Source organism: Centropristis striata, chromosome 4 (assembly GCF_030273125.1).
Source record: "Centropristis striata isolate RG_2023a ecotype Rhode Island chromosome 4, C.striata_1.0, whole genome shotgun sequence".
Classification (NCBI taxonomy): Eukaryota; Metazoa; Chordata; class Actinopteri; order Perciformes; family Serranidae; genus Centropristis; species Centropristis striata.
Window position 1 is genome coordinate 30,773,070 of NC_081520.1, and position 25,827 is coordinate 30,798,896.

The 25,827-nt window shown below is 38.0% G+C and overlaps 1 protein-coding gene across 1 annotated transcript in view; it reads left to right on the forward strand.

Moving 5' to 3' along the window:
• gucy1a2 (guanylate cyclase 1, soluble, alpha 2) overlaps window positions 1-25,827 on the forward strand; it is a 56,377-nt gene continuing 30,550 nt past the window's right edge. The window contains exons 1-4 of the mRNA XM_059330738.1: window positions 1-1,519; window positions 11,703-11,764; window positions 14,661-14,785; window positions 17,948-18,849. Coding sequence (XP_059186721.1) covers window positions 1,199-1,519; window positions 11,703-11,764; window positions 14,661-14,785; window positions 17,948-18,849 — 1,410 coding nt within the window. The 5' untranslated portion in view covers window positions 1-1,198. The remainder of the gene's footprint in view (window positions 1,520-11,702; window positions 11,765-14,660; window positions 14,786-17,947; window positions 18,850-25,827) is intronic.

Here is a 25,827-nt window from a genome sequence, read left to right on the forward strand (position 1 = left end):
CATGCTATCCTCTGATTGGCTGTGGTTTGTTGTCCAACTAAAACGCAGAGCGGGCGCTGATGCGTACTTCGCAGCTCGAGCTCTGCAGCTCTGATCTGCTCTAACATCGCTGGTGCGTGCAGCTGTTGGCTGACCGCGCGCGCTCACTCTCTCCCGCTTTTCGCGCTCCTCCACTGTCAGTGGCAGTGCCACCTCTGTTTGGCCGCACTCCGAGCGACGACCCCCAAAAGAGACAAGACCAAGCCAAAGCCCGGAGCAGCGGTGACAGGAATATACAAGTGAAAGATGGAGGAATGATGAGAGGACGGTTAGTTGGCGGACAGACAGGAGAACCGCTGTCGCAGAGGACAAGGAGGAGGAGGAGGAGGAGAAGGGACGGAGGAGAGAGGAAAGCAGTCACATCTGCCGTGACTTTGGGGATGTCTTTCTGGCAAAGTGAGGAGAAAAAGGGGAGACGCCACATTCTTCAGAAGCCAAAAAAATCACCAATTTTGCGAGAGGAATGATTAACATGTGTCGGAATTAACGTGGTGGACCAACATGTCGATTTCGGAGCGACCTTTTGTCGTTTTTCTGTTTTGCAATTTCGTCAGTTAAGGTAACGTCTGCTTGAACATAGTTGCCTTGCGAAGTCAACCTTTTGCTGTATGTAAGGCTTAAAAAATAATAAATAGCCTACTGTCGCTAGGGGTTTTGTATTATATAGCCTATATTTTTAATTTGAAGCATCGTTTAGAGAATGCTTGTCCTCCCGGAGAGATTTGTTTTGGGGGTAAATGAGGGCGGTTTTTAAGAGGCGAGACCCCCACCTCCTCCTCCCCCTTACATAAATGTTTGCGTGCCGTTAGTGCTCTCGTTCTCGGTCGACCCCCCCTCTCCCTCTCAATAGGTTGCCGAGTCCCACACGCAGACAGACGCATCTCGTGCACACAGACGGACCTGGACATCATCTCACGCGCACGCAAAACACACACACATCTCATGCATACATAATTATACAGACAGACCTTCGCCCCCCCTCACCCACCCAACCCTCTCACCCCCCTCACTATCTGATGACTCCCCGGCGTAGAGGTGGACGTGGTACGGAACCGACTGTAGCATCATCATCATCATCATCATCATCATCACCACCACCACCACCCTTAACACTACCACTGTCATCACCACCATCCTCCTCCTCTTCCTCACAACCACCATGTCCTCGTCGTCGCGCAAGATCTCCTCTGAGTCGTTCAGCAGCTCGGTGGGCTCGGACTGCGGGCTCGAAAGCCCCGGGGGAGACGCAGGGGACGGCGGTCTGGAGCCGGCGGAGGAGAGCCGAGGGTGCCCCTTCTCCTCCTTCCACTCCTCCCACAGAGCGGTGCTCTGGAACGGCCGCAGCCCGGCGGAGAGGTCGGCGTGCCCGGCGGGAGAGGAGCTGCAGCCACCCGCTGGACCCCACAAGAGGGTCACCAGGAGGAGACGGGTGAACCTGGACTCGCTGGGGGAGAGCCTGAGGCGACTGACCTCACCCACGGTAGGCCTGCAGCTCAGTCTGAAGAGCTTTACTGTGCCCTTACGAAATATCATTAAATATTCCTAAATTGTAGTGCCACATTCGTGAAGGCATAGTGTATCACTGCAAAAAAAGGGTGTCTAAAAACAAGATAAAAACACTAAATCGGAGGGAAATGATCTTGCTGCATGGACAAATAATTTCACTTGACAAGATTTCTTGAATTTAAGATTGTTAAATATAGAAATACGCATGTTAACGCAAATAACACTTAAAATAAGAAATTAACTCTTAAAACAAGATCAATTATCTAACACTTCTAAATGTAAGAGTTTTTTTTTAAATATTGGTAAGAACCAAATCATTTGCAGTGTACATACTGTGTTATTCAATAGGGATCCTATAGTCAAACTAAATTTGTAGTTTTACCATACATTTCTAGAGCATTCGTCTATGATCTGTCAAAATATTGGTCTAGTTTGTTGCTCATTAGAACTCAACATTATTAACTTAACATTATGTGATTGAGGATTGAATGAGGATTACAGAAGACATTGATTTAACAAAAATAAACAGTCAATATGATGGCCAAACAGCCAGAGGTGTTTATTCCATCCCACACAGCTGTCTCCAAAGTTGAGGAAGAACACTAAGATCAGGAAAAGACAACATTCAAGCTATTCCACCTTGCCCAAAAATCCCAGACAGTGTCTTTTCCACATATCATGCTGTGACGTGTGCTGTCTACGAAAAAAGCCTCTTTTCATCCTTCACTTCTGATACCCTGAATCATCTGGCAGATTATATAATAAATTTGTTGTTGTGAGGGAGAGAGAGAGAGAGGGAGAGAGATGCCCATGCTCTGTCTGTGTATATGTAATGATGTGAGGAGTGTGACGAGAGAGCCTGTCTCTGTGTGTCTCAGTTGTATTACAGGCTGTAATGTAATAAAGCAGCTATTAGAATTGAGGGCAATTGTGATGGATGGCGCGTGATTAGGACATTTGTGATCGCAGTGTCCTTTGTGATGCTACATCAGTTTGGGATTTGATTGCATCTTCTGTAATATGGCCCTTGTTTAGCCTATAGCTGGACAACAAAGTCAAATTCAAGTATAAAGTGGAAAATGTGAATCTGCATCAAGCAACGTTGTACTTTAATGGTTTCAAATTAGAAATTTCAACTTGAAAGGTAGATACCAAAGATGTGACATAGGATAGAATTTGTTTATTTCAAACTTATTTCAGGCAAAATATTTTCTGCCACTATCCACAGATGGCAGAATACTGTAAAATCAGATTTTTTTTTAAATACTAAAGATAAAAATTGTTTTAATCTTCAATAAGCTATAATAATAAGCAAGCAAAAAAGAAGAAGAAGTAGCCTACAAACATTGATATGGACACTTGTACGCTGTATTTCAAACTGACAAATTTGGAAATACATTTTTTTTACATCAGCTCTAATAGTTAACATTTCATCTAACAAATGCTGACTCACACATCTAACAAAAACAGAAACGTGAGCTTTTAAAGTAATTTTCTCGCTGGCTACCTGTAGAGGGTAAGATTAGTTTTTTAAATAGATGTTTTCCTACATATTTGGTGTATCTGCTCCTGAGAAAAATATCTCTCTTTGGCTTGCTTATTGTTTAATTCTTTCTTGTAAAGCTGTGTTGTCCGCAATTTCATGCAGCTTGTTTGGTTTTGTTGGATAGAGCTGCAAAGTGTGGTGTTGATTCTCAATGGTACCATCAGGACTAACAAACACTTTAACATTACTGTGAGCCATTTGAATCAATGATGATATAAAAAATGTTGCTTTATTGTTGGTAATGTGTATCTTAGTTTTGAATTCACAATATTTTTTCCTTTGAGGAGATATTAAGGGTTAAAAAGAGGAATATTGTGGGGTATTGCTTGGTTAATCTTGGAGCCCATCAAGGCCAATGTGTTGGGGGTTCTGGTGTAGGTATTTTGATAATGGATAACTACTATCTGAGCCTAGACTTCCTCTTGCATGCAACGATCATTGTTTACAGTCTGATTAGCAACTTTGGAAGCTCGAATAGAGTTGAAGTTGAGAGATGACTTCAATGACCGAGTTTTTTCTCTGGGTATGAATGCTGAAAAATACCCCCCAAAAAACGAATGAAACCTAAATCCTAGTCAGATGAGTTCAGATGGGTTCTGAGGTTACATTTCGGCCAATGAGTTCTGCCTCTTTTACCCTTCATACAGACTGTTTACCTGCATGCAACCAAAGCGAAACATGGTTTGTCAATGCTACTTGGACAACAAACAGAAACCAGAATGCTTATTTGATACCAAAAAAATCTTGTCCTGTTGGTTAGAGAAAGGCCTGTCACGATAGTTATTATATGAACTTATCGTTCGATATAAAATGGACACAATAGTTTTTTTCTTGACTCAATATATTGTCGTTTACACGCCTGACTTTTTGTGCTTTTTGTGTTGTGTTTAAAGTAAAGCTGTAAATGTTTGAGAGGCAAAAATATATATTTCCCAAGCAGCCATTCCATCTGTTTATATGTTATTTTAATAATAAAATAATATAATACATGACGTTTATCTCAGTTCAATGTTTTGTTAACAGAGCCTGAAAGTCTATTTTATTTGTTTTGGTTGTAGTTTATTTATTTATGTTTTATTTATCTAGGATATTTTAATATTTATTTTTCACATTTCAATTCCAATGTTTAATATTCTCAAGATTTTTGAAATTTATTGTTGTGGAAAACGATGAAAGTATTATGCTCTAATATGGTTATAAAAGTAAAAGACATCGATACAATACTATCGTTTGTTGTGATAGTTTCTGGGAAAATATATTGTCCTAAAAAATGTGTTATGGTGACAGGCCTTCTTAGATACCTAAAAAGAGAATATTTCTTCATGTCCCAGACATGTTTTTACCACTTGCTCATCTTACTTAAACTGCAACAAGGGTGACTTCCTTTTGGCTAAATTTGTTTTCTCCAGTAGAAGCCAAAATGGGCTTAATTGGTAAACATAAGTTAGGCTTTCATCAACACTATGTCCATATATTTCTGTAGCTGTGTTCCAAGAAAAGCAACAGCTATGGTCTATGAGATGAAATGAAAATCAAGGCAATAAAATTGAATTGATCCACGGAGCCAAAGATAGTGCTCCGTCATGCCAACAGTCACATCCCGTTTGAGTCTGTATCACGACTGTCTCACTGACAGAGACAGAGAGGGGTTGATGGATTGCTGGATGGATTAATAATAGATAGAAAGATAGATAAACAGTTTTTTGCTCCACTTGTGGCTTCTAATCTCAGAGTTTTGAGCCCACATGGGTTCCAGGTTTATTTTTGTTGGTTCCCCACATAATAGAGCACTGCTGTGTTTTCATCAGACGAGTAGGTTGTGGGAATAGGTTTCTCCAAATTGCAATTGCTCAGACCCTGTGGCCCCATTCCTTGGAGAAATAATGTAGATGTTCCAGAGAAGTTGATGTAGGAGAGCAGCGATTGTCAGCCTTTTTTTCTGCACAGGCACAAGCTCGCAAAAATAATGAAATTCAACAGCGCAACTAAAAACTGAAGTTGGTGCATATTGGAGAGGGCCACTGAGAGCCAACTTTAGATCTCAACTGTAGCTCTTACTGGCCCTGATCTTTAATAGATCTGTGAAAAAATATGGCAGAGGGAACACTTAAAGACAGGTTTGTGTAACACTCAATAATGATAGTATCTAGCATTGTGGAATGGTGTGTCTGTCTGTGTGCAAGTATGTTTTTGATTGCCTATAATTGCAATTTCAGGCATCAGTTGGGCAACAGTGGAGCCTTTTTTATTTAAATACATAAGGGTCATTATGGTGTTGTGCTTTGGTCACAGGGACAGGGAAAGAGGAAACATCCAACGTCTTTTTTCAGTATCTGAAGGGTGTTAAAATGTGTGTGTGTGTGTGTGTGTGTGTGTGTGTTGGGCTCTGAGTGTGATAGAGCAGCTTAATGCAACACCACATAGAATTGGTATTTTTTGCAAGTGAGCACCCCTACAGTTTCAAAGTGCAATTCACATAAACACTGCTGTTTTAAATATGAACAGATGTACGAGTGTTTAGCTGAGCTAGCTAAAACAGCTACATTTAGTTAGCAGCAGTTTGTGGTTAGCTTTACTATAGCAACAAGTAAAGCAGGAAATTCACTATATCACAGAGAGTTGGGGCAGAGCAGGTCATCAGTGCTGTAAAGCCACATTTTGCAGGAGATCATGCCCACCTGTAACAGTGGCATAGTGAAAGAGCATAGTGCAAGCATTTGGGGTGCAGAGTTGGAGTACAAGTCAGTGCAACATCAGAATTATTTTTTAAATCTTAAGATAAAATCGTTGCAGCCAGATGGTGTATTTCTCCTCACCACTTTTGAAATACACTTACGGTGATGGTGCCGTAATAGAAAATATTCCAATATCGCCACACATAAATAGTATATTCACTCACTACACAACACAGTGTTTATTATGTTTTTTGTTCTCTCTCTCTCTCTCTCTCTCTCTCTCTCTCTCTCTCTCTCTCACACACACACACACACACACACACACAGTGGCTGCGTGCAGTGGCAGTGTCTGTTGTTGACTGCAACGGACCGTGACAGAGAGAACAGAGCAAGCTCTCTGTGGTTGTCTTCACCCTGACCACACTGACCCAGAAGCTACACACATACACACACACACACACACGCACACACACACACACACACACACACACACACACACACACACGCATACACGCACAAACGCACAAACTTACATGTGTGCAAACATTAATTTTCTGTCTCCCTCCCTCTCTCAGTTTCGTGTATACACATGGAAGGTGGCCATTAGCTTAGTGACCCATGTTGCTGATCAAAAGGCCACGAGTGTTGGCCACAAATATGAAAAGTGTTAGACAAGTGTGTGAGTGTGCTAATGTGTGTCTTCTGGTAAATCCACATCCCAAATCTCTGGTCACATCTTCCCTATCAGGGACCAGTTTTACAAAACAGTATTTATCTTGCTTTTAGTCAAATGCAGTTTGGTTACTGTACTGTACATGCTGGCAGTTTCATGAAATTTCTCCACTCAGCTTTCTCTGAGTTTACCTGTTGGCTGTTTGCTGTGATCATCCTGTCTTAGTTTGTGTGCTTTCCAGAAATGGGATAAAATTCGGAAAGAAAGTGCTGATCAATACAGCCTCTAGAAATTTTCATTCATACCAGAGGAGATTAGTCATTAATAACTCCATTGGTAATTTTCTTTACTCAAAAAAATGAGAACAACATGCCTGTATAGATTTTACAAAAGTGACATAAACAACACTCTAAAACAATCAATATAACAAAAAAACTGTAAAACATTATTTGTCTACTCTAAGTCCAATAATTAAACGTCCTCTTCAATGATCTCTAGTATACCATCAGTGCAGATAGTTAAAACATGTTTAATTAACAGGGTTATAAATAACTCTGATTGCTTCTTTATAAATCAAATGGATTTGTCATGAAATTATCAAGATGTAATTATTTTTAGCATTTCGCCTTTATTAGTCAGTTGATAGTGAGTTACAGGTAAGGATTACAAATTGCATGCTTTTCTCTGATTGATTTAAAAAATACCCAATTGTCTCCTCAATTAGTGGCCAGAATTCACTTTAGTAATTTAACTGAAATAATGCTTCCCTGAAGGTATACATAATTGTCTCTTTGAACCAACACAGAGAAAGGTGTTATGAATACGTCTTGCAGATTTGCGATTTTCAGCAATTTGACTGGTTGATTCAAATCCTGTATGGAGGCCGGTTCAAACAGATCAAAACATATGTAAACACACTGTATAACAGTCTAAAAGAAAGCTGCACAAACATGTCCAAGCAGAATCCCATGCAAAGCAAAATTCCAGCTTTATAAGGACAAACAGAAATGTTTACGTCGTGCATCTCTTTTGCATTGCACAACATTTATTTTGCAGTATACAGCTGTAACTTATAATTTTTCATTATTAATTAATCTGCTTGTTATTTTTTCGCTAATCAACGAATCAATCTGTCCATAAAATGTCAGAAATAGCGAAGAACATCCATCCTGACATTTTTAGAAATACCTGAAAGAAATATCCATATTTGAGAGGCATGAAAAAATTACTTGATTAATTGATAGATAATTAAAATAGTTGATTTTTCTGTTTATTAACTAATCGATCCATAGACTAAAGGTAGCAGCTGTATTTGTCAGACACTTTTACAGTAAGTGCATTCAACCTTTTTTTAAGGGAACAGCAGCTAAATGTGAAATATTTTGCCTAGTTAGTCAGTTAGTTAGTTAGTTAGTTAGTTAGTCATTATACTGTGTACAACTCAGTGCTTTACAGTCACATTAATTGCTGAAAAAAGACCCAAAAATCCTGATAGAAAGCACATTGCAACAGAATTGTTTTCTTGGTACCTGCTTTATTACTTTCCTCCTCCCTGAGGCCTGATGAGTCTCATGCTGGCTTTATCTTGCAGGGTCTCATCTGGTGTTGGAGTTTCTATTTTCTTTAGTAGTGGTGGCAGCTTTCCAACTGTGCTGAAGCACCAGTACCCGCTCCTCTGTGACCATAGACCACACCAGTTCACGCTAATGGAAATTTGGAGGAGGAAGATGCAATTAAAGAAGGGAAGGCATCATTCACACAGACAGACAGACAGACAGACAGACAGACAGACAGACAGACAGTTTGACCGAACCTCACTGGGAAAGAAATCAGTGCAGGGCAACAGAGGAAGCTGAATGGAGAGAGTATTGGTGAGATTCTGCTCCCCGCCCAATGTAAAGAAACAGAGCAAACAAAAGTTTGGATAAGGAAGAGAAAGAATTAGAGTTGAAACCCTCAACCTGAAATTTAGTCAGATTCTTTAATTTTAATGGAACATTTTGTTATTGTAATCTTCCCTTACAGGCCATTTCTTGTCTTTAGACAGGATCATAGTTGCTTTGATTACATAATGAAATTTAAAATGCTAATAATTAATTCCCATAATTTTGTTTTAGAATTTTTATTGTTTATATTGTCCTTATCAAATCCTCTAAGTGTAGATACTGCGGTTTGTTTTAAACAATCTATACTAACAACCAGGCGATGTATTAGCTGTGAGCCATCTAAGCAGGTTTGTATGTGTGTGACTGAGTGAGATTAATGTGTGAGGAGGCATCGAATTGTGTGTACAGTAAACATGCCAGCGATTGCAACAATGCAGACTAATGATGATGTATGTATGTTTGCACATGTGTGCATGTGTGTGTGTGGCTGATAACAGTTAATGCCTGTGTGTTTGGCCATGTTGTAGGAATCTTGTGTGCACACACTATAATGTGCATGTTCTGTGGTAAATGAGTAGCTAAAATCAAGGACACTGACAGTAAGAAGAGATTGTCATGAGAAACACAGTTTCTGTTCTAGACGTTCACAGAAACGTGTAAGTGGGGAATAGAGAGGTGACAGGGAGTTTTTCCTCACAAATAGAGTGTGAAAATGTGGCCCCACTGGGTATTTTTTTTTAGCTCTCAGTGCCCGTCTTACTCCTGTTGTTGCTAAGTTGACGTAAGGCTCACTGGAGCTAAAAGAAAACATTTTTTTGTATCTGCAGGTGTGGCTCTGATTGTTGCAATATTTTTTGTTACAATGCAGAGAAAAACAAGTCAGCACTGAGAAGAGAAGCTGCAAACATTTGTGATACGAATTAGGGGTGTGGCATATTGTATTGTTCATAATAATACTGGTATATTTTTTATGATTAAAAAAAATGCATATCGCAATAATGGCAACATTCCTACTTCTTGACATAGTGACGTCAAAATAAAATAATAAAAATGTTTAATCACATTTTTTATGTTAAATCTTGATGTGAAAAGTACAGTACTTTAGTAAATGTACTTAGTTACATTCCACCACTGACATTTGCAGTATTATTTTTATTATTTTCTAATACTTCCATTTTGATGAATATGAATTTGAATTTGAATATGATGTCTTAGCCTTATTTAACCTGATCGTGAAAGAACTATGTTCACCTTTAAAACACTTGCTGACTGACACAAATGCACTGTCTCATGTTTTTGCTCTACGACCCCACAAGTCAGTAGTCTCTCTCTCTCGCGCTCTCTCTTGTCCCCTTTCTGTCAGTTTATACAATCACACACACACAAAATTACTCCTGTATCTGTCCGGAGTGGGCGGAGGCCTCAGAATGACCTCTCCAGCTGGCACACTGTGTTCTAGTATTGTCACTACAGCCTTGCATCTAAAGCCGTATCACAGATAATCACATTGGACCCGCCTCCTCAAGCTTAGGCTGTCAGTTACGCAAAATATGCCACACACACACACACGCACACACACGCACACACACACACACACACACACACACACACACACACTCTCACACACACACACACACACACACACACACACACACACACACACACAAAATACAAACATACACACAATACAAATAATATCTGTTTTGATGGGGGAATTTCCCCCACCAACATTAGGATATTAGTAGAACTCTTTTATCATGACACTGACAAATACAAAATAAACTAGGACTGCAAGCAGTACTGAACGGGCCCTCGCAGTACACGCGTGTCGGGGCATGCTGCCGTCGGGGTGTGTGCATTACAGGGGCCAGTCCACCCCTATGAATTTCATTGCCTTAAGCGTTATAGTGTGGCCACGGTACCAAATATGAAATTAGACTGCCACGACAGTGCCACCTAGGGCCGATCAATAAAACCTTGAAGTTTTGTACAATAATGCACAAAAACTATCCCTATAATCCTCATACAGTGTCTGAAGGAGGACTCTTAACTGATATGTATAAGTTAGAAGAGGCAGGTAGCAATGGTGGAAAGTAACTATGTACATTTACTTATTTATTAAGTACTGGACTTAAAGTACAATTTTGAGGTACTTTTATGTATATTTTATGTAACTTTATACGTCTACTCCACTACATTTTGAGGCAAATATTGTACTTTTTTCTCCTCTACATTTAGCTGACAGCTTTAATTACTTTTCAGGTCAAAATTTAAAATGAAAAACATGAAACATTTAAAATTATTACCCATTTTTATAAATTAAACCACTTAAAAGGTTATTAGGTAGTTAAAATGAGCGGAGTGGAGTCATTTCATAGTGTGGTATTAGTACTTTTACTGAAGTAAGGATCTGAATACTTCTTCCACCACTGTCCTTTTTACTTCTTTACTTTTTTTTTTTTTACTTTTCAGGTCGAGATTAAACTTATAAAAGATGCGCAAGTCGCTGCGTCGTGTACAAATGTGAAGAAATAGTTTAGGTTCCACTTTTGGTTTTCATCATAACTCTGTAGGCTTATACAGTCATGGAAAGAAATATTAGAACATCCTTGTTTTCTTCAATTTCTTGTTCATTTTAATGCCTGGTACAACTAAAGGTACATTTGTTTGGACAAATATAATGATAACAACAAAAATAACTGATAAGAGTTTAATTTTAGAGCTGATATCTAGACATTATCCATGGTTTTCTTGATAATAACCAAAATCATTATCAAGAAAACCATGGAAAATGTCTCTTATGGGCTATTTTTGTTGTTATCATTTTATTTGTCCAAACAAATGTACCTTTAATTGTACCAGGCATTAAACAAGAAATTGAAGAACAAGGGTGGTCTAATATTTTTTCAATGACTGATGTCTTTTCACAGCAGTTTTCGACGTTTAAATAATAATACTGGCTCTGTGCTATTCAGGTGTGTCGTAAACCACACAGTGTGACAGTGAGCCAGCATGCAAAATACCAGGATCCTGAAAATGAAGCAGCTAAATGGATTTCAGTCATTTGCAAATGTTTCCATTTACCCCTGTGTTTTTCCTGCTGTGACACATAAAAACTGTTGGGTAAAAAAGGACTATTGTATATGAATGTGTCCTGGCTGCAAATAACACATCAGTTTGGTGTGCAGGAAGTCTGTGCACAACTGTATGTCATGCTCTCCAAGGTCATTACAGCATGGATAAGATGTGAGCTATTTACAGTACCATCAATGTGTAATATTTCAATGATTTTATTGGAAATCACTGAATATGTGAGCTGTAATTGCATAAACAGAACTACACAAATGCCTGTCTAATATTTCCACTTCTTCTTGCAGACACAGACTGTTCAGGAGGCTCTGCAGCGAACTCTACAATTCTACAGACAACAAGAGATCAGGTAAGACTGTCTCTCTTGCTCGTCGTCAGTCTCTCTTTCTGACTCCTGTCCTTTTCTGTTAATCTCCATGAGTCACTTGCTGTCTACCTGCTGTTTTGTCTTAGCATCCCTATCATTCATTTTCTCCCCTTTGCCTTTATTTCCTCACCTCTGTCTGTCTGTCTGTCTGTCTGTCTGTCTGTCTGTCTGTCTGTCTGTCTGTCTGTCTGTCTGTCTGTCTCTCTGTCTCTCTGTCTGTCACACACCTGTTCAGTCTCTGTGAGCCCCGCACTAACTCTGCACCCCCTCATACTTCTCCTCTTCGTCTTTTTCAGTCACACAGACACACAGAGAGTCATACAGTATAGATACACTCCTTCACTTATTTCATCTGCCCCTGTCCCTCAAATCATTCAAACTCAGTACAGAAAATTCTGCCAGACACAACACGTACTAACATTGTCCATGAAACACAAACTGAATACAAATACAGACACTGGATTAGGACCTCTTTGGATTTTTGGGAGTTTCTTTCTTTTTGTCTCTGCTTGATTCATGTCATGGAACTGACACCTGGTTTACTTTAAGGAAATCATATTTTGAAACATATTAGTTTTGTGGTGAAGGTATTTTTCTGTGTCCTTGAGAAGTATAATTGTTGCTACACTGTTTTCCTGTGTGTCTCTTTAGGGATTTGAATGAGTGACTTTGGACTAAATGATAATGAGCATTCCTGAAAGTATTAGATTTTCAGTAGACAATTATTGTAGCCAAATAAAGTCATGATAACAATGTTGTTGTGATAGGTATATATATTGCTATCACTAAAATGTATCTTTGTGTTAACTGTCCCTTTGTCTCACTTTTGGCAAATCAAATCGACTGAAAATAAAAGTATAGGGAGAAAGTCTTTAACCGTAAGCGCCATAATAGATTGTAAAAAGTCAAGTCAAGTCAAAGTTTATGGTAACACTTTATATAAAGGTACACATATTCAACATTAATTAGTTGCTTATTAGCATGCAAATTAGTACCTTATTGGCTCTTAATTAGTCATTATTAAGTACTTATTAATGCCTTATTCTGCATGGCCTTATTATACAACCAGTAAGCTATTAACTAAGAGTTTCCCCTCAGTAACCTCAGAATTATTCCTTATTCGTAGTGAGTAAGAAGTTGTTGTATATGAGTTACGATCTTAATATGCTTTGCTTTGTTTGGACTTTATAAGGTGGTAGTTATGTAGGAACAGACCATATTCATTAAGTGTTATTAGGGGGGAATAATTATTATTGTGGTACTTACACCTTATAAAGTCCATACAAAGCAAAGCATATTAAGATTAAGATATTAAGATTGTAACTCATATACAACAGCTTCTTACTTACTACTAAACAATAATTCTGAGGTTACTGAGGGAAAACTCTTAGTTAATGGCTTACTGGTTGTATAATAAGGCCATGCAGAATAATGCATTAATAAGTACTTAAAAATGACTAATTAAGAGCCAATAAGGTACTAATTTGCATGCTAATAAGCAACTAATTAATGTTGACCTTAATATAAAGTGTTACCACCTTTATTTATAGAGCACATTTAAGTGCACTGTAGTGCTGTACATACAAAATACAATAAAAATCATACACAAATATAGTAATAAATAAAAACAATGAAAACAATAAAATACTAAAAAACAATAAAATAGTAATGAGAACTTAATCTAAAAACAGATTTAGAGTTAAAAAGGAAATAAAAGAATAAAAGTGAAAAGTAAAAAAGCCAAGGATTCTTGCCTAGTTTGGACTGAATGCCAAGGAGAATAAATAGGTTTTTAATAATGTTTTAAAGTACTCAACAGACTGTGCAGCTCTGACCTGGACAGATAGGCTGTTCCACAGCTTTATACAGGCAACTAGAATCACTTAAAAACGTACAACCCTAACCTTTAGAATTACTTTCACAATATCAGCATACATGTTATTAAAATATATTCTATCTGCTGGACCCGTACATGCATGAGTGGCGCCGAGGTTAGAAATGTAGTTTGTGACCAGAGGGTGTCTAGTCTGATTCCCAGACTGAAACAAATCTGTGTGGGCAGTGAAAGAGCATTACTTGCTCATTCCTTATTACCACTGTGGAGGTGACCTTGGGCACAACTCCCTGCCTTTCTGTTCTCCAGCTGCTTCACTGGATCTGCTCGGTGACCAACAAATATAAACCTGCACAGGCTTATTAAAGTGTCAGTTCATCCAAATCACAAAAAAAATGTATACACTTTACTCTGACTTTATAGTAACTATCCATGCAGATATTGTCTCTGAGATTTTTGCAACCACCCAAAGAAAATGGAATTGAATAGAGTTTGATTTATAGGGTTCACTGCACTGGAAAATGGCTTTTAGCAATGCCAGAAAAAAACTCCCTGTCATTTAGAGTAACCCACAACAGTCAAGAGCTTTTTTAAATGGATCTACTTTCTTATAAAGAAATAATCCCAAAGACATCCTGGTGACAGCACAGTTTGGAATATTATACAGTCTGATGGCCCAAAAAAACACAAAAATCATCCAATCCAATCCACTTTATTTATATAGCACAATTTAAGCAAACACAAGGTTTCCAAAGTGCTGCACAACAATAAATAGATAACACAATACAAAGAGATGAAGTAAACAATAGAACAGTAAAATACAATAAGATAAAATAAATTAAAATAGAATAAAATAAATAAAATGTACTGCCCACACAAAATAAAATATGCATGTATACACATAAAAACATAAAATCATCCACCTTACATCTTGAGGGAACAATTTTTTTTTAGCTTATTAACACCTTATTAGGTCTTCTTATTTTCTCATCTCATGGCTAATCGTGGCTTACCCTGAGTGTATTTGGTTTGTATCTTTGACAGGTGTCAGGAAGTAGGCAGTGATGAGACGCGAAGAGAGAAGAGAGAGGAGAAGTGCCCATTTCTAGAAAATTCCGGTTCAGAAGAAGATGTCCTACAAATCCTACAGTACATGGCTACCATACTGGGTACGTATGTGAAGTAAATAAGATGTGTGTGTATTGTTGTGAGAATTTACAGTCATGGAAAAAAATATTAGACCATTGTTTTCTTCAATTTCTTGTTAATTTTAATGACTGGTACAACTAAAGGTACATTTGTTTGGACAAATATAATGATAACAACAAAAATAGCTGATAAGAACCTAAAATCTAGACATTTAACATGGTTTTCTTGATAATAACCAAAATCATTATCAAGAAAAACATGGAAATGGCTAGATATAATAATATTTATAGTGCAATAATATTTATATTCATATTATCTAATAACATTACTTCTTTATGCTACCACTCCTCCTCATTCTCCTCCTTTTCCATGTATATTTATTCTATATTCCAATATTTTCATGCCATTTCAATTATTTATTCTTGTTTGTGATATTTTTATACCTTTTATGCCTTTCTACCTTTATTGTCCTTAAGTTATTTTTTGTATTGTTGTTCTTAATTGTTTTATGCACCAATAGGAGATGCAGTCTAATTTTGTTGTATTATATACAATGACAATAAAGGCTATTCTATTCTATTATATTCTATTCTATTCTAGATATCAGCTTTTAAATTAAATTCTTATCAGTTATTTTTGTTGTTTTTATTATATTTGTCCAAACAAATGTACCTTTAGTTGTACCAGCCAATAAAATAAAAGACACACACACACACACACACACACACACACACACACACACACACAGACACTGCTTCTCTCTCTTCCCCATGCATGTCCTTCAGTATTAGCATTGTTTGTTTGAGTGTGTCACTTCCAGAGGCTAGACCTCTAAAACACATTGTAGACACTTTTAATGAAAAAGGGAAATACAGTACCACGGCCTAGGTAGCGCACATGCAGACACAAAAATAAAATACACCTATTTACACATGCAAAAACACACACTGTATGACTCACTCTTGAGGCTTCCACTGTCTCATGGCCTCACATGAGAAAACACACACACACACACACACACACACACACACACACACACACGTCCTGGTGAGTCACTCAGTACAGCTTTGTCCTCCCTCTGTACCATCTAAGATCTCTTCCTTCCTCTGTTTTAAACTGTTTGACCTCTTTCCAGATCCAACCACTGTATGCGTTAACACTACCTATTCTATTTGTTAACTCCTCTCTCCTTCAGTCTTCTTTTCTGACTGTTTATTTCCATCACACACCGTCATAGCACCTTTTAAAAACAGCAGTTTACAAAGTGCTTCCACAGAGAGCAATTAATCACAACGAGAATGATGCCATAAGGCGAAATACTATTCTTACATTAAAAGAAAAAACAATGAGGGACAGAGCAGGAACAATCACAAGACATTCTCAGATACACCGAAAATAAAAGGTAAAATGATTAAAAAATAAAAAGTAAAGGAGTAAAAAGGAGTGGTAAGATAGAAAGCTTTATATAAAAGCAAGTCTATAAAAGTGGGATTTTTCTGCTTGGGCAGCTTGTTCCAGAGTCGGGGCGCTCTGATGAAGAAAGCCCGCTCACCTTTGGTTTTTAGTTGTGACTTTGGAACGGTCAGAAGGACCCGAGGATCTGAGCACGTGGGTCGGCTCGTATGGAGTTAATAATTCTGTTAAATAGCTAGGAGCCAGACCTGAAAGAGCTTTAAAAGTGATCAGTAAAATCTTAAAATCAATCCTAAAATGAACAGGGAGCCAGAGCAAAGAAGCTAAAATCGGGGTGATGTGATGTCGTATGTTAAAACCGGTAAAAAGCCGAGCTGCTGCGCTCTGCTTTCCGCCGTGCTGCACTCTACATGTAGTTACAGCACCGGTTTTAGAAAGGCAGCCGCTTGGTACACCATCTTTACCTGATACAGCCCTCTACAGAGTGTATTCAGCAAATAAAGCACAGCTCACTCGTCTCCATTTATCCATCCATTTTATATCGCTTATCTTGAAGTGAGTCATGGTGGCAGCAAGCTAACCAGTAGCCCAGACATCCTTCTCCCCAGCCACGTCTTCCTGCTCTTCCTGTGGGATCCTGAGGTATTCCCTGACCAGATGGGATATATAATCCCTGCAGCATGTTCTGGATCTGTCCAGGGATCTTCTCCCAGATGGATGTGCCTGGTGGCATACAGGAGGCCAAAACTGACCAAACTGAGTTTCAGTTCTACTCTAAACCCTAATGTTCAAGGTCCTGCATTTGTCTTATAGATAGATGGATGGATGGATGGATGGATGGATGGATGGATGGATGGATGGATGGATGGAGAGACAGGAACTTTATTAATCCCTCAGGAAATTGCAAGCAGCACAACACCAATACAATACAATAGAATAGAATAAAGTTAAAAACTAATATGAATGTGCAAAATTAGAGTGCAAGAGACAATAGAATATAAAATATAAATACAAGGAAATAATATACAAGAAGAAACACTGTATGATATTGACATTATGTGCTCTTAATGGCACAAGTCTATTAACAAAAAAAACGTTTGAACATTTATTTATTTTTAAGAATTAGCAAACTTCTTGCATTGCATTGTTTGCAGTTTTCTTTTTGCAGGTCTGTCTGTCTAAGTTGTGTCCCTTTAAGTCATTGCTGATGCTTTCCAAATGTTTTCTATTTTCCTGCACATTTTTAGGATTTGTGTCAGGTTTTACTTCACCATAATCCTCTAATCCTGTTTTCTTTCTTATTATTCAGTCAGTAAGCATGTGACATGATTATTTTATCTTATCAATATTCATTATTTTGGCAAGGCTTTGATGTCTGATTATTTTGAAAACAGTTATTTTGTGGTTGATGTGCTTAAAATTATTTTTGCTGAATTAAAATCTCAGTCAAAACATATCATGGAACAGAGATAATGCTAAGTTTCATATAAAAGGCACCTGTAAGATGAAATTGGTATAAACACTTAGGGAGGAAAGTGTTCAAGTGCAGATTTCTGCATTAGAAATAAAACTGAAGACAGTGAACCAAGATGCACGTCTGCTTTGCAATCATATTGCTAATATCCATATGTAGGCTGTTTTCCCCAGTGAAGGTATTTGATTCTGTGCACGTGGGCAGGTTATGTGTATTGTGTATAAGTTGTGTGTGTCCTTAGAAGAGTGCTATTCTGCATTGCTGACATCAGTGTTTTGCACCTTCTCTGTCGCAGGAGTCCCATTCTGTGAGCTCAGAGAGCATTTTGGAGAGGAGTTCTTTGGCCTCTGCTTCGAAGAAAATGAGCGAGTGCTTCGGGCCGTAGGCGGCAACCTCCAGGACTTCTTCAATGGCTTTGACGCCATTTTGGAACATATTCGCACCTCCACGGGGCGCCGTGCTTCGTCTGAGAGCCCGTCCTTCCAGTGCAAGGATCCCTACGAAGAGGAGAAAGGGAGAAGAAAATTGGACAAAGTTGGAAAAAGAGATGGAAGAGGGAAGGTGTTGCTTCTGCATTGTTTTAACCCTGCTCCTGTTGTTGGATTGGTCATGCCAGGATTGATCAGAGCTGTTGCCAGGCGGATCTTTCATTCAGAAGTTGAGGTGGAAGAGGTGCCACCTCTAACTCCCTTATTGCCCATTGAAGACACAGAACACACAGACGGCGAATCCACAACCCCCACCCCAACCGCGTCCCCCACCGCCTCACCCTCCTCGTCCCCGTCCCCTCCCTCTCCTTTCCCGACCTCTGTTCCCACAGTTTGCTTGTCCTTCCAAATCCAGGAGACAAGCCCTCCTTCCCTCTCCTCCCTTTCAAACGCCGCTTCTGTGAGCACCAAACGGCCCCCCCTCTCACTCTCCACCAACCCCAGTGATCTGCGCATTGGCCTGGCCACATTTTGCCGTGCCTTTCCATTTCACCTTGTCCTGGGGCCTCACATGGAGCTACTGCAGCTTGGAGAAGGATTGAGGAGACAGGCTCGCATTGAGCCTCACCGGAGCCTCTCATTCAGGGAATGTTTTGAGATTGTCTCACCCAAGATGGATCCTTCGTTCCAGGGCATCCTGCTGAGGCTTGCATCGCCATTTACCATCCGCACCAGGCCCGATACCACACAGTCTGGCACCAAGGAGAAGGTAAAGTTATCGTTAACAACTGATGAAGCTGTACCCAAATCCTACTTTTCACACTGCAAAAAAGGGGTGTCTGAAAACAAGATAAAAAAACACTAAATCTGAGGGAAATTATCTTGCTGCCTGGACAATATATGACTGAAATAACATTGTTAAATCTAGGAATAAGCATATTGAACACTTAAAATAAGAAATTCACTCCTAAAACAAGATAAATTATCTAACACTTCTAAATCTAAGGTTTTTTTTATCTTGGTAAGAACCAAATAATTTGCAGTGCACCAGGTATTATAGAGAATTATTGGTGGCAGGTGTTTTATCTTTTTTATTCATCAAGAAATCCACTGAAGAAATTAAAATCAGCAACAAACAAATGTCATCTGTAAAGCCACAGACAGACATGAGTTAAGCCTCTGCATCATGGAGCGCCAGAAATTATTTAAACACATTAAAGACTTAATTTGTTGCAGTAGGTGACATATTCCCCTTATTCGAACGAACATTGCCAGGCTAGTTTATTTGAAAAATGGCTCTGTCACTACATTATTGAACACTGGAGAGTAGCTCCTTGATGGCAGATGGTTTAGTGTTTACCCTGCTGAGAAGGGTAAAGTACACTGATTGTGTTCATTGTAATTAACAAGAACTGTATATCACCAAATGCTGTTATAATGCTCATTTATGGGTTCAAGGTCAAGTACAGAACTTTCTGTACTGGAAAATATGTACAAAAATCACCATCTCTGTGCTGTTATGTTATCAAATAAGAGATGCTAGTGTTTCATTTGAAACAGGGAGAGTGCAAGAAGGCCACAACTTGATTCTATTTCCAGTTTGTTACATACAGTCATGGAAAAAAAATATTAGACCATTGTTTTCTTCAATTTCTTGTTCATTTTAATGCCTGGTACAACTAAAGATACATTTGTTTGGACAAATATAATGATAACAACAAAAGTAGCTCATAAGAGTTTAATTAAGGAGGTGATATCTAGACATTTTCCATGGTTTTCTTGATTATGATTTTGGTTATTATCAAGAAACCATGGAAAATGTCTAGATATCAGCTCTTAAATTAAACTCTAATGAGTTTATGACTGTATGTTTCTATTGAATGCTAACACACAGGCTTCCACTGTGTAGTGTCTGAGTTTGGTATAGTTGAATACATCAATTATTTGCTCTATGGTCTTGTAGAAAGTGCAGCAGTTTTGTTGTAGAACATTAAAGTTTGGTTGAACAATCTTAAAACAAAGTAAAGAAAAGCTGTTGATGGTACTTCATTGAATGCCCTTCCACTATGTAGCACTGCAGCTGCAAGCCTGTGATGTTTTTTTCATGGCAGGAATGAGCTTTGAATTGGTTCCAATTTGACGGAAACAATTAATCAATCTGACTTGTATGCTATATCCAGTTCTTTATTGATTGGATAGTCTCCGCAGGCTGTCAGTGTTGAAACCAAACTCCCTGACGTTAAATAGAACTGACAGAGAAGATAGGCCAGACCAGCCACTGTGTGTGTGTGTGTGTGTGTGTGTGTGTGTGTGTCTGATTGAGGATCAGTAGATATTTTACTAAGAATAACTTTTTCTCATATATGCTGAAACTATCACTATATCCTAATGACAGTAGTACATGAGACAGATAATCTGATTCCTCTGGCTCCTGGTAGTGCTCCTTAAGAATCCAAGGCGCCTGAGCAAAAACAACCAATCAGAGCCAACAACAGGATGCATGGCAAAGACAAGAAAACACCTCAGAAAAGCGGATCAGATGTTTACTCTTGCTTTGTCTCAGGCATGGTTGAACTCTTTCTTTTAAGCTTTTTTTGTTGGTATGTACATGACAGCACATATGAACCATTTGAACCACTACTAAACTATAATCTAGTTTCTGATAGATAGATGGATGGATGGATGGATGGATGGATGGATGGATGGATGGATGGATGGATGGATGGATGGATGGATAGATAGATAGATAGATAGATAGATAGATAGATAGATAGATAGATAGATAGATAGATAGATAGATAGATAGATAGATAGATAGATAGATAGATCCCCTGTGGAGCCCTTGTGCTGCTCATTAATGTCCCAGAAACACAGTTCCCCAACCTGACATACTGTGGTCTTCCTGTCAGGTAATCTGTGATCCAGGAGATGAAGGAAAGATCCACTCCCATCTCTGTGAGCTTGTTTTTGAGTATGTTGGGTTGGATGGTAGATAATGGCACATTGTGACCATTTTGGGTAGATAATTGTAATTTTGGGGCTACAAAATGGATCAAAATGTATAAGGCCACTGATTCTGAGGCAGCTCTCACCCTTCAGTTAAACACAATTCCTCCCAGTTGTATTTACTGGTTGAGGCATTTGGAAATGTGCTTTTACATCACTGTTTCTTCTCTTCCTGCGCTGTGATTCCTAGTGGTATCTTGTGTAGCTGGGGGCTGATTCAGTGACTGAACTGAATGAGATAAGGATTTCTTTGAGAGTGACTTGAACACAGTTGTTATGCACACGGACTGTGTGAGGCTTTTTCTAAGCACGTAGGCAGTAGAGGAAAATCATTATCCTTTCAGTAAGTTACTTTGCATTTTAAACATCTGTGCCAATTCATAATGGTTTAAACATTGCTTACAAAATGGAGAGAAGGCTTCTCTGAATTGGAAAATAATATTATTTTATGTATGTAAATAAACAGCACCACAGATCTGCAGCCAAAGGCAGATGGTGCAGTTAAAAGTCCTGTCCTGTCCTGTTTTCTGTCATAGCGCTGTTTGCACTCGTCTTTGCCCTGGCACGTAAATAAACCCACAGACAGCTAGCATACTCACACGGGATACAAACCAGTTAAAATACGCTTCTAAACAACACTGATACAATTAGTGCAGATTATGGCAAGTAATTTGTTTTAGCTTGCTGCAGGATGATAGATGATTGGGGTGTTTACCTGCTTCATTTCAGTTTGTGCTCCGACAGTGCTGTGTGTTATGATCAGGATCACAGAGTGAAATACATCCACTATTGATATATTTATTATATTATATTCAATTGTGTGCTGTAGGTGTAAGGACCACTGCCCTTCTTGACTACTATTTAGGGCTGCAACTAGTGCTTACTTTTAAACAGCTGCTGACTCTTCTTTTTTTTTAGGATTATTTGTGCTAAAAAGAGTAAAAAAAATCTGTGATAAATTACAATTTAATACAACCAAAGATGATGTTTTATAAACAAATCTGAAAAATAATTTGTTGTTAAACAGTACTTATAATGTCACAATTTTGTTATGGAGATGCAAAGAAAAAGGCAAAATTGTGTTTCTGTAAGCAGAAAAGGCGTCTAGTTTATTCATTTAAAAAAAAAGAAATATCATAAACATAAATACCATAAACGCCCAATGTAACATCACAGATCTTTGACATTTAGGGGTAGTATTTTTTTAAAAACATCAGAAATATGTTTTATGTGGTCCACTTGGTCTGTGGTACATCCCCCATAATTTTCCTTTAAGGTTAACTGGGTCTGGGTTCTTATGGGTTAAAATATTTTGTTTCATATAACTCATAGTCTAAAACTCAAACATATTACATTCAGAAAGATGTCAAATTCTCACATTTGAAAATCTGGCAACAAAATTTTTTTTTTTTTCTTGAAAAATTTAAATGAAACAGAATCAGTCAACTATTTGCTGCAGCTCTCCTACTATTATTATATTTTAATTTTAATTGTTAGTATAATTACTAATAGGAGTTGGACAGGCTTTTATCATTCACTGGTCATACTTATACCTACAAGAAGTAATGCACTATAAATTGTATATATTTTAGTGCCTAAACGTTAACACATATTTCAGCTTCACGCAGTTAAACACAGGTTTCAAACTGGATTGGTGACATGTTTAAAACAGCAACCATGCAACCGTTTTCCAGTGTTAAATAGAACGGTCATATTTTGCAAGATATACAGTCATGGAAAAAATCATTAGACCACTCTTTTTCTTCAATTTCTTGTTCATTTTAATGTCTGGTACAACTAAAGGTACATTTGTTTGGATAAATATAATAATAACACAAAAATAGCTCATAAGAGTTTAAATTAGGAGCTGATATTGAGCTATTTTCCAAAGCTTTCTTGATAATAAACAAAATCATTATCAAGAAAACCATGGAAAATGTCTAGATATCAGCTCTTAAATTAAACTCTTATGAGCTATTTTTGTTCTTATCATTTAGTTGTACCAGGCATTAAAATGAACAATAAAGTGAAGAAAACAAGGGGTAGTCTTATCATTTTTTTTAATCAAACAGTTGTATGAGGATAGTATGTCACAACTTTAACACCTCATAGGGGCTCCTCTTATGGTAGCTGTTTGTGCTGCACTATGAAGGCTGGGATAGTGTTTCAGCTTTGTGTATACAGAACAACTAATTGGGTGATTTTGGTCTTACTTTGGCCAGATACACCAATCCCATGGTTGAGTGCATGAATCTGAACAAATGGCAGCCAAACACAACTTCACAAATCCTCCATACATCAATGCAGATGCACATGAACAGACACTAGGATGCCCAGCCCTCAGGAGTAGCTGCAGGATTCCCCTCTTCACAGTCAGGCCTCAAGGGCCACTACAACACATCTCCTCTGTAGATGTCATGTATTCTCTGTCAGTATCTCATACATTCACTGTCATTATCTCTCCCTCTCTACTGCTGTTTTTTCTCCTCTCAAAGAGGAGTTTATTCAGACAGTAAATTAATTGGGGGATGGGTTTATAGAGATACAGTCATCATTTTTTTAGACCACCCTTGTTTTTCTTTAATTTCTTGTTCAGTTTAATGCCTAGTACAACTAAAGATACATTTGTTTAGACAAATATAATGATAACAACAAAAATAGCTCATTAGAGTTTAATTTAAACTCTATCCATCCATTTTCCATGGTTTTCTTGATAATGATTTTGGTTATTATTATTATTATTATTATTATTATTGTTTTCAGTGTCCAAACAAATGTACCTTTAGTTGTACCAGGTATTAAAATGAACAAGAAATAGAAAAAAATGGTGGTTTTATAATTTTTCCATGAATGTAGTTTGTGTTTGTGACAGTAGGGCTGCAATTAACAGTTATTTCCAATATTGATTCCTCAGTTTGTTTATAAAATATCAAGTAAAAGTCCTGCATTCAAAACTCACAAGTACAAAAGTATCAGCATCAAAATGTACTTAAAGTTTCAAAAGTAAAGAACTCGTTATGCAGAATGGACCCACTCAGATTGTTTTATTTATTCCAAATATATTATTCGATTATTATTTTTGATGCATTTATGTATGCAGCATTTTACTGTTATCCAGATGGGGATATTTTTTACTATGTTTAATTAATAATTCATTAATTTTCGTGATCACATTTTAAACCAACTGTAAAATGTGATTTTCAAAGCACAACAGCAAAGGTGGTGCTGATGCAAACATAATAATATTTTTTCATGTTAAATCTTGACCTGAAAAGTAAATAAAGCTGTCAGCTAAATGTAGTGGAGAAGTAGAAGTTTAAAGTTACATAGGTGGAAATAAGAAACAAATGCCTCCAAATTGTACTAGTACTTGAGTAAATGTACATTCCACATCCACTGACTTTCACCGTTTTAGATGCCAGATGAGTGTGATTGGAAATGTACAGAAAGGAAGTTGAATGTGAGGACTGTATTTGAGTTCAGGGTTATCTGAAGTGTCCTGGTTCTGTGTGGTGGTCTTATCTTCTGTCCTTGTCCTCGCTTCTATCCAGTGACCACTGGTTAAAGGTACTTCAACAGCACATTCATGCTGGCTCTCGTGAGTCAGTGCAGCTGCCTTTTCTGTTCCCTTTTATTCCCTACAGCTCCAGTTTAAGTTACACACTGCTCCAAGCCCCAAACACCATCAACTAGACACTTCAAAGATTTGTGCTGCAGTATGTGTTTGTGGAGCAGGGTGGGCGGACATTTTTTTTCTTTATTTTTGCCGTATGAATCTTGTGTCACCTGGTCAGAGAAGCAGCACAAAGCGAGAGAGAAAGAGAAGGATGGCTTGACATTTTCACTAGAAAGGGCAGCGAGAGAAGGCGACAGGCCAAGGTAAAGAGGCCACAAAAGAGCAGTCCCCTGTGCTGCGCTGGTTGTGTGTGTGTTGAGCGGCCTATAGTGGATTTTCTGTGTGACTTCTTTCCTCTCTTCGCTCGGGGACATGGGCTGTGCAAGAGACATCCAAAGAGCTACTGAAAAGGTCAAATCGCATCTCTCTCTGTCCCTCCGCTTAGTGTGAGCACTGTGGTCAGCACACAGGGGAGTGTACACAGGTTGTACTGTCAAAAGCTCTCTTCATCTTGTTCATCGTGTTTCCCCTTACAACACCAGTTTCCTACATCCTCAATATGAATCCTCCTTTCCTAGTCTTGCAAAGAGACGTGGAGCAGGGGCCAGATTCACAAAAGTATTCTTAAGATAAAACTTAAGAAAATTCTTAAGAAAAAAAATAAGATGTTCCTAAGAATGTTCTTAAATGCTATTCACCATTTTTTTCTTAAGAATTGTTGTATGTCTTAGGAACGTCTTAGTTTTCTCACTTAGGACGTTCTTAGATTTTTAACTTAAGATCACTAGATCATTAATTAATTAGTATAAAATACAATGACTGCCTATGTAATTTACTAAGAGTACAGTGTGGTGTAATCTAGGAATAACTAGAACAGAATAACCAGAAAACTGCCAGAATAAGCTTTATGTAATACATTCACAAAAAAACTACCCTGTCAACTTCAATGAACAATACTTGTTAACACATTTTCTAGGGCTAAACTAAATATTAAAGAAATTAAATAAATGTCATAAAAATGTGTTCAAGTAAATACAAACCAAGACTGTAGCTGTTTTAAGACTGCTGAAGGCTTCTCTTAAAGTTGTGAAGAAATATGAGCAGAAATCTAAGAACTTTTTTTTC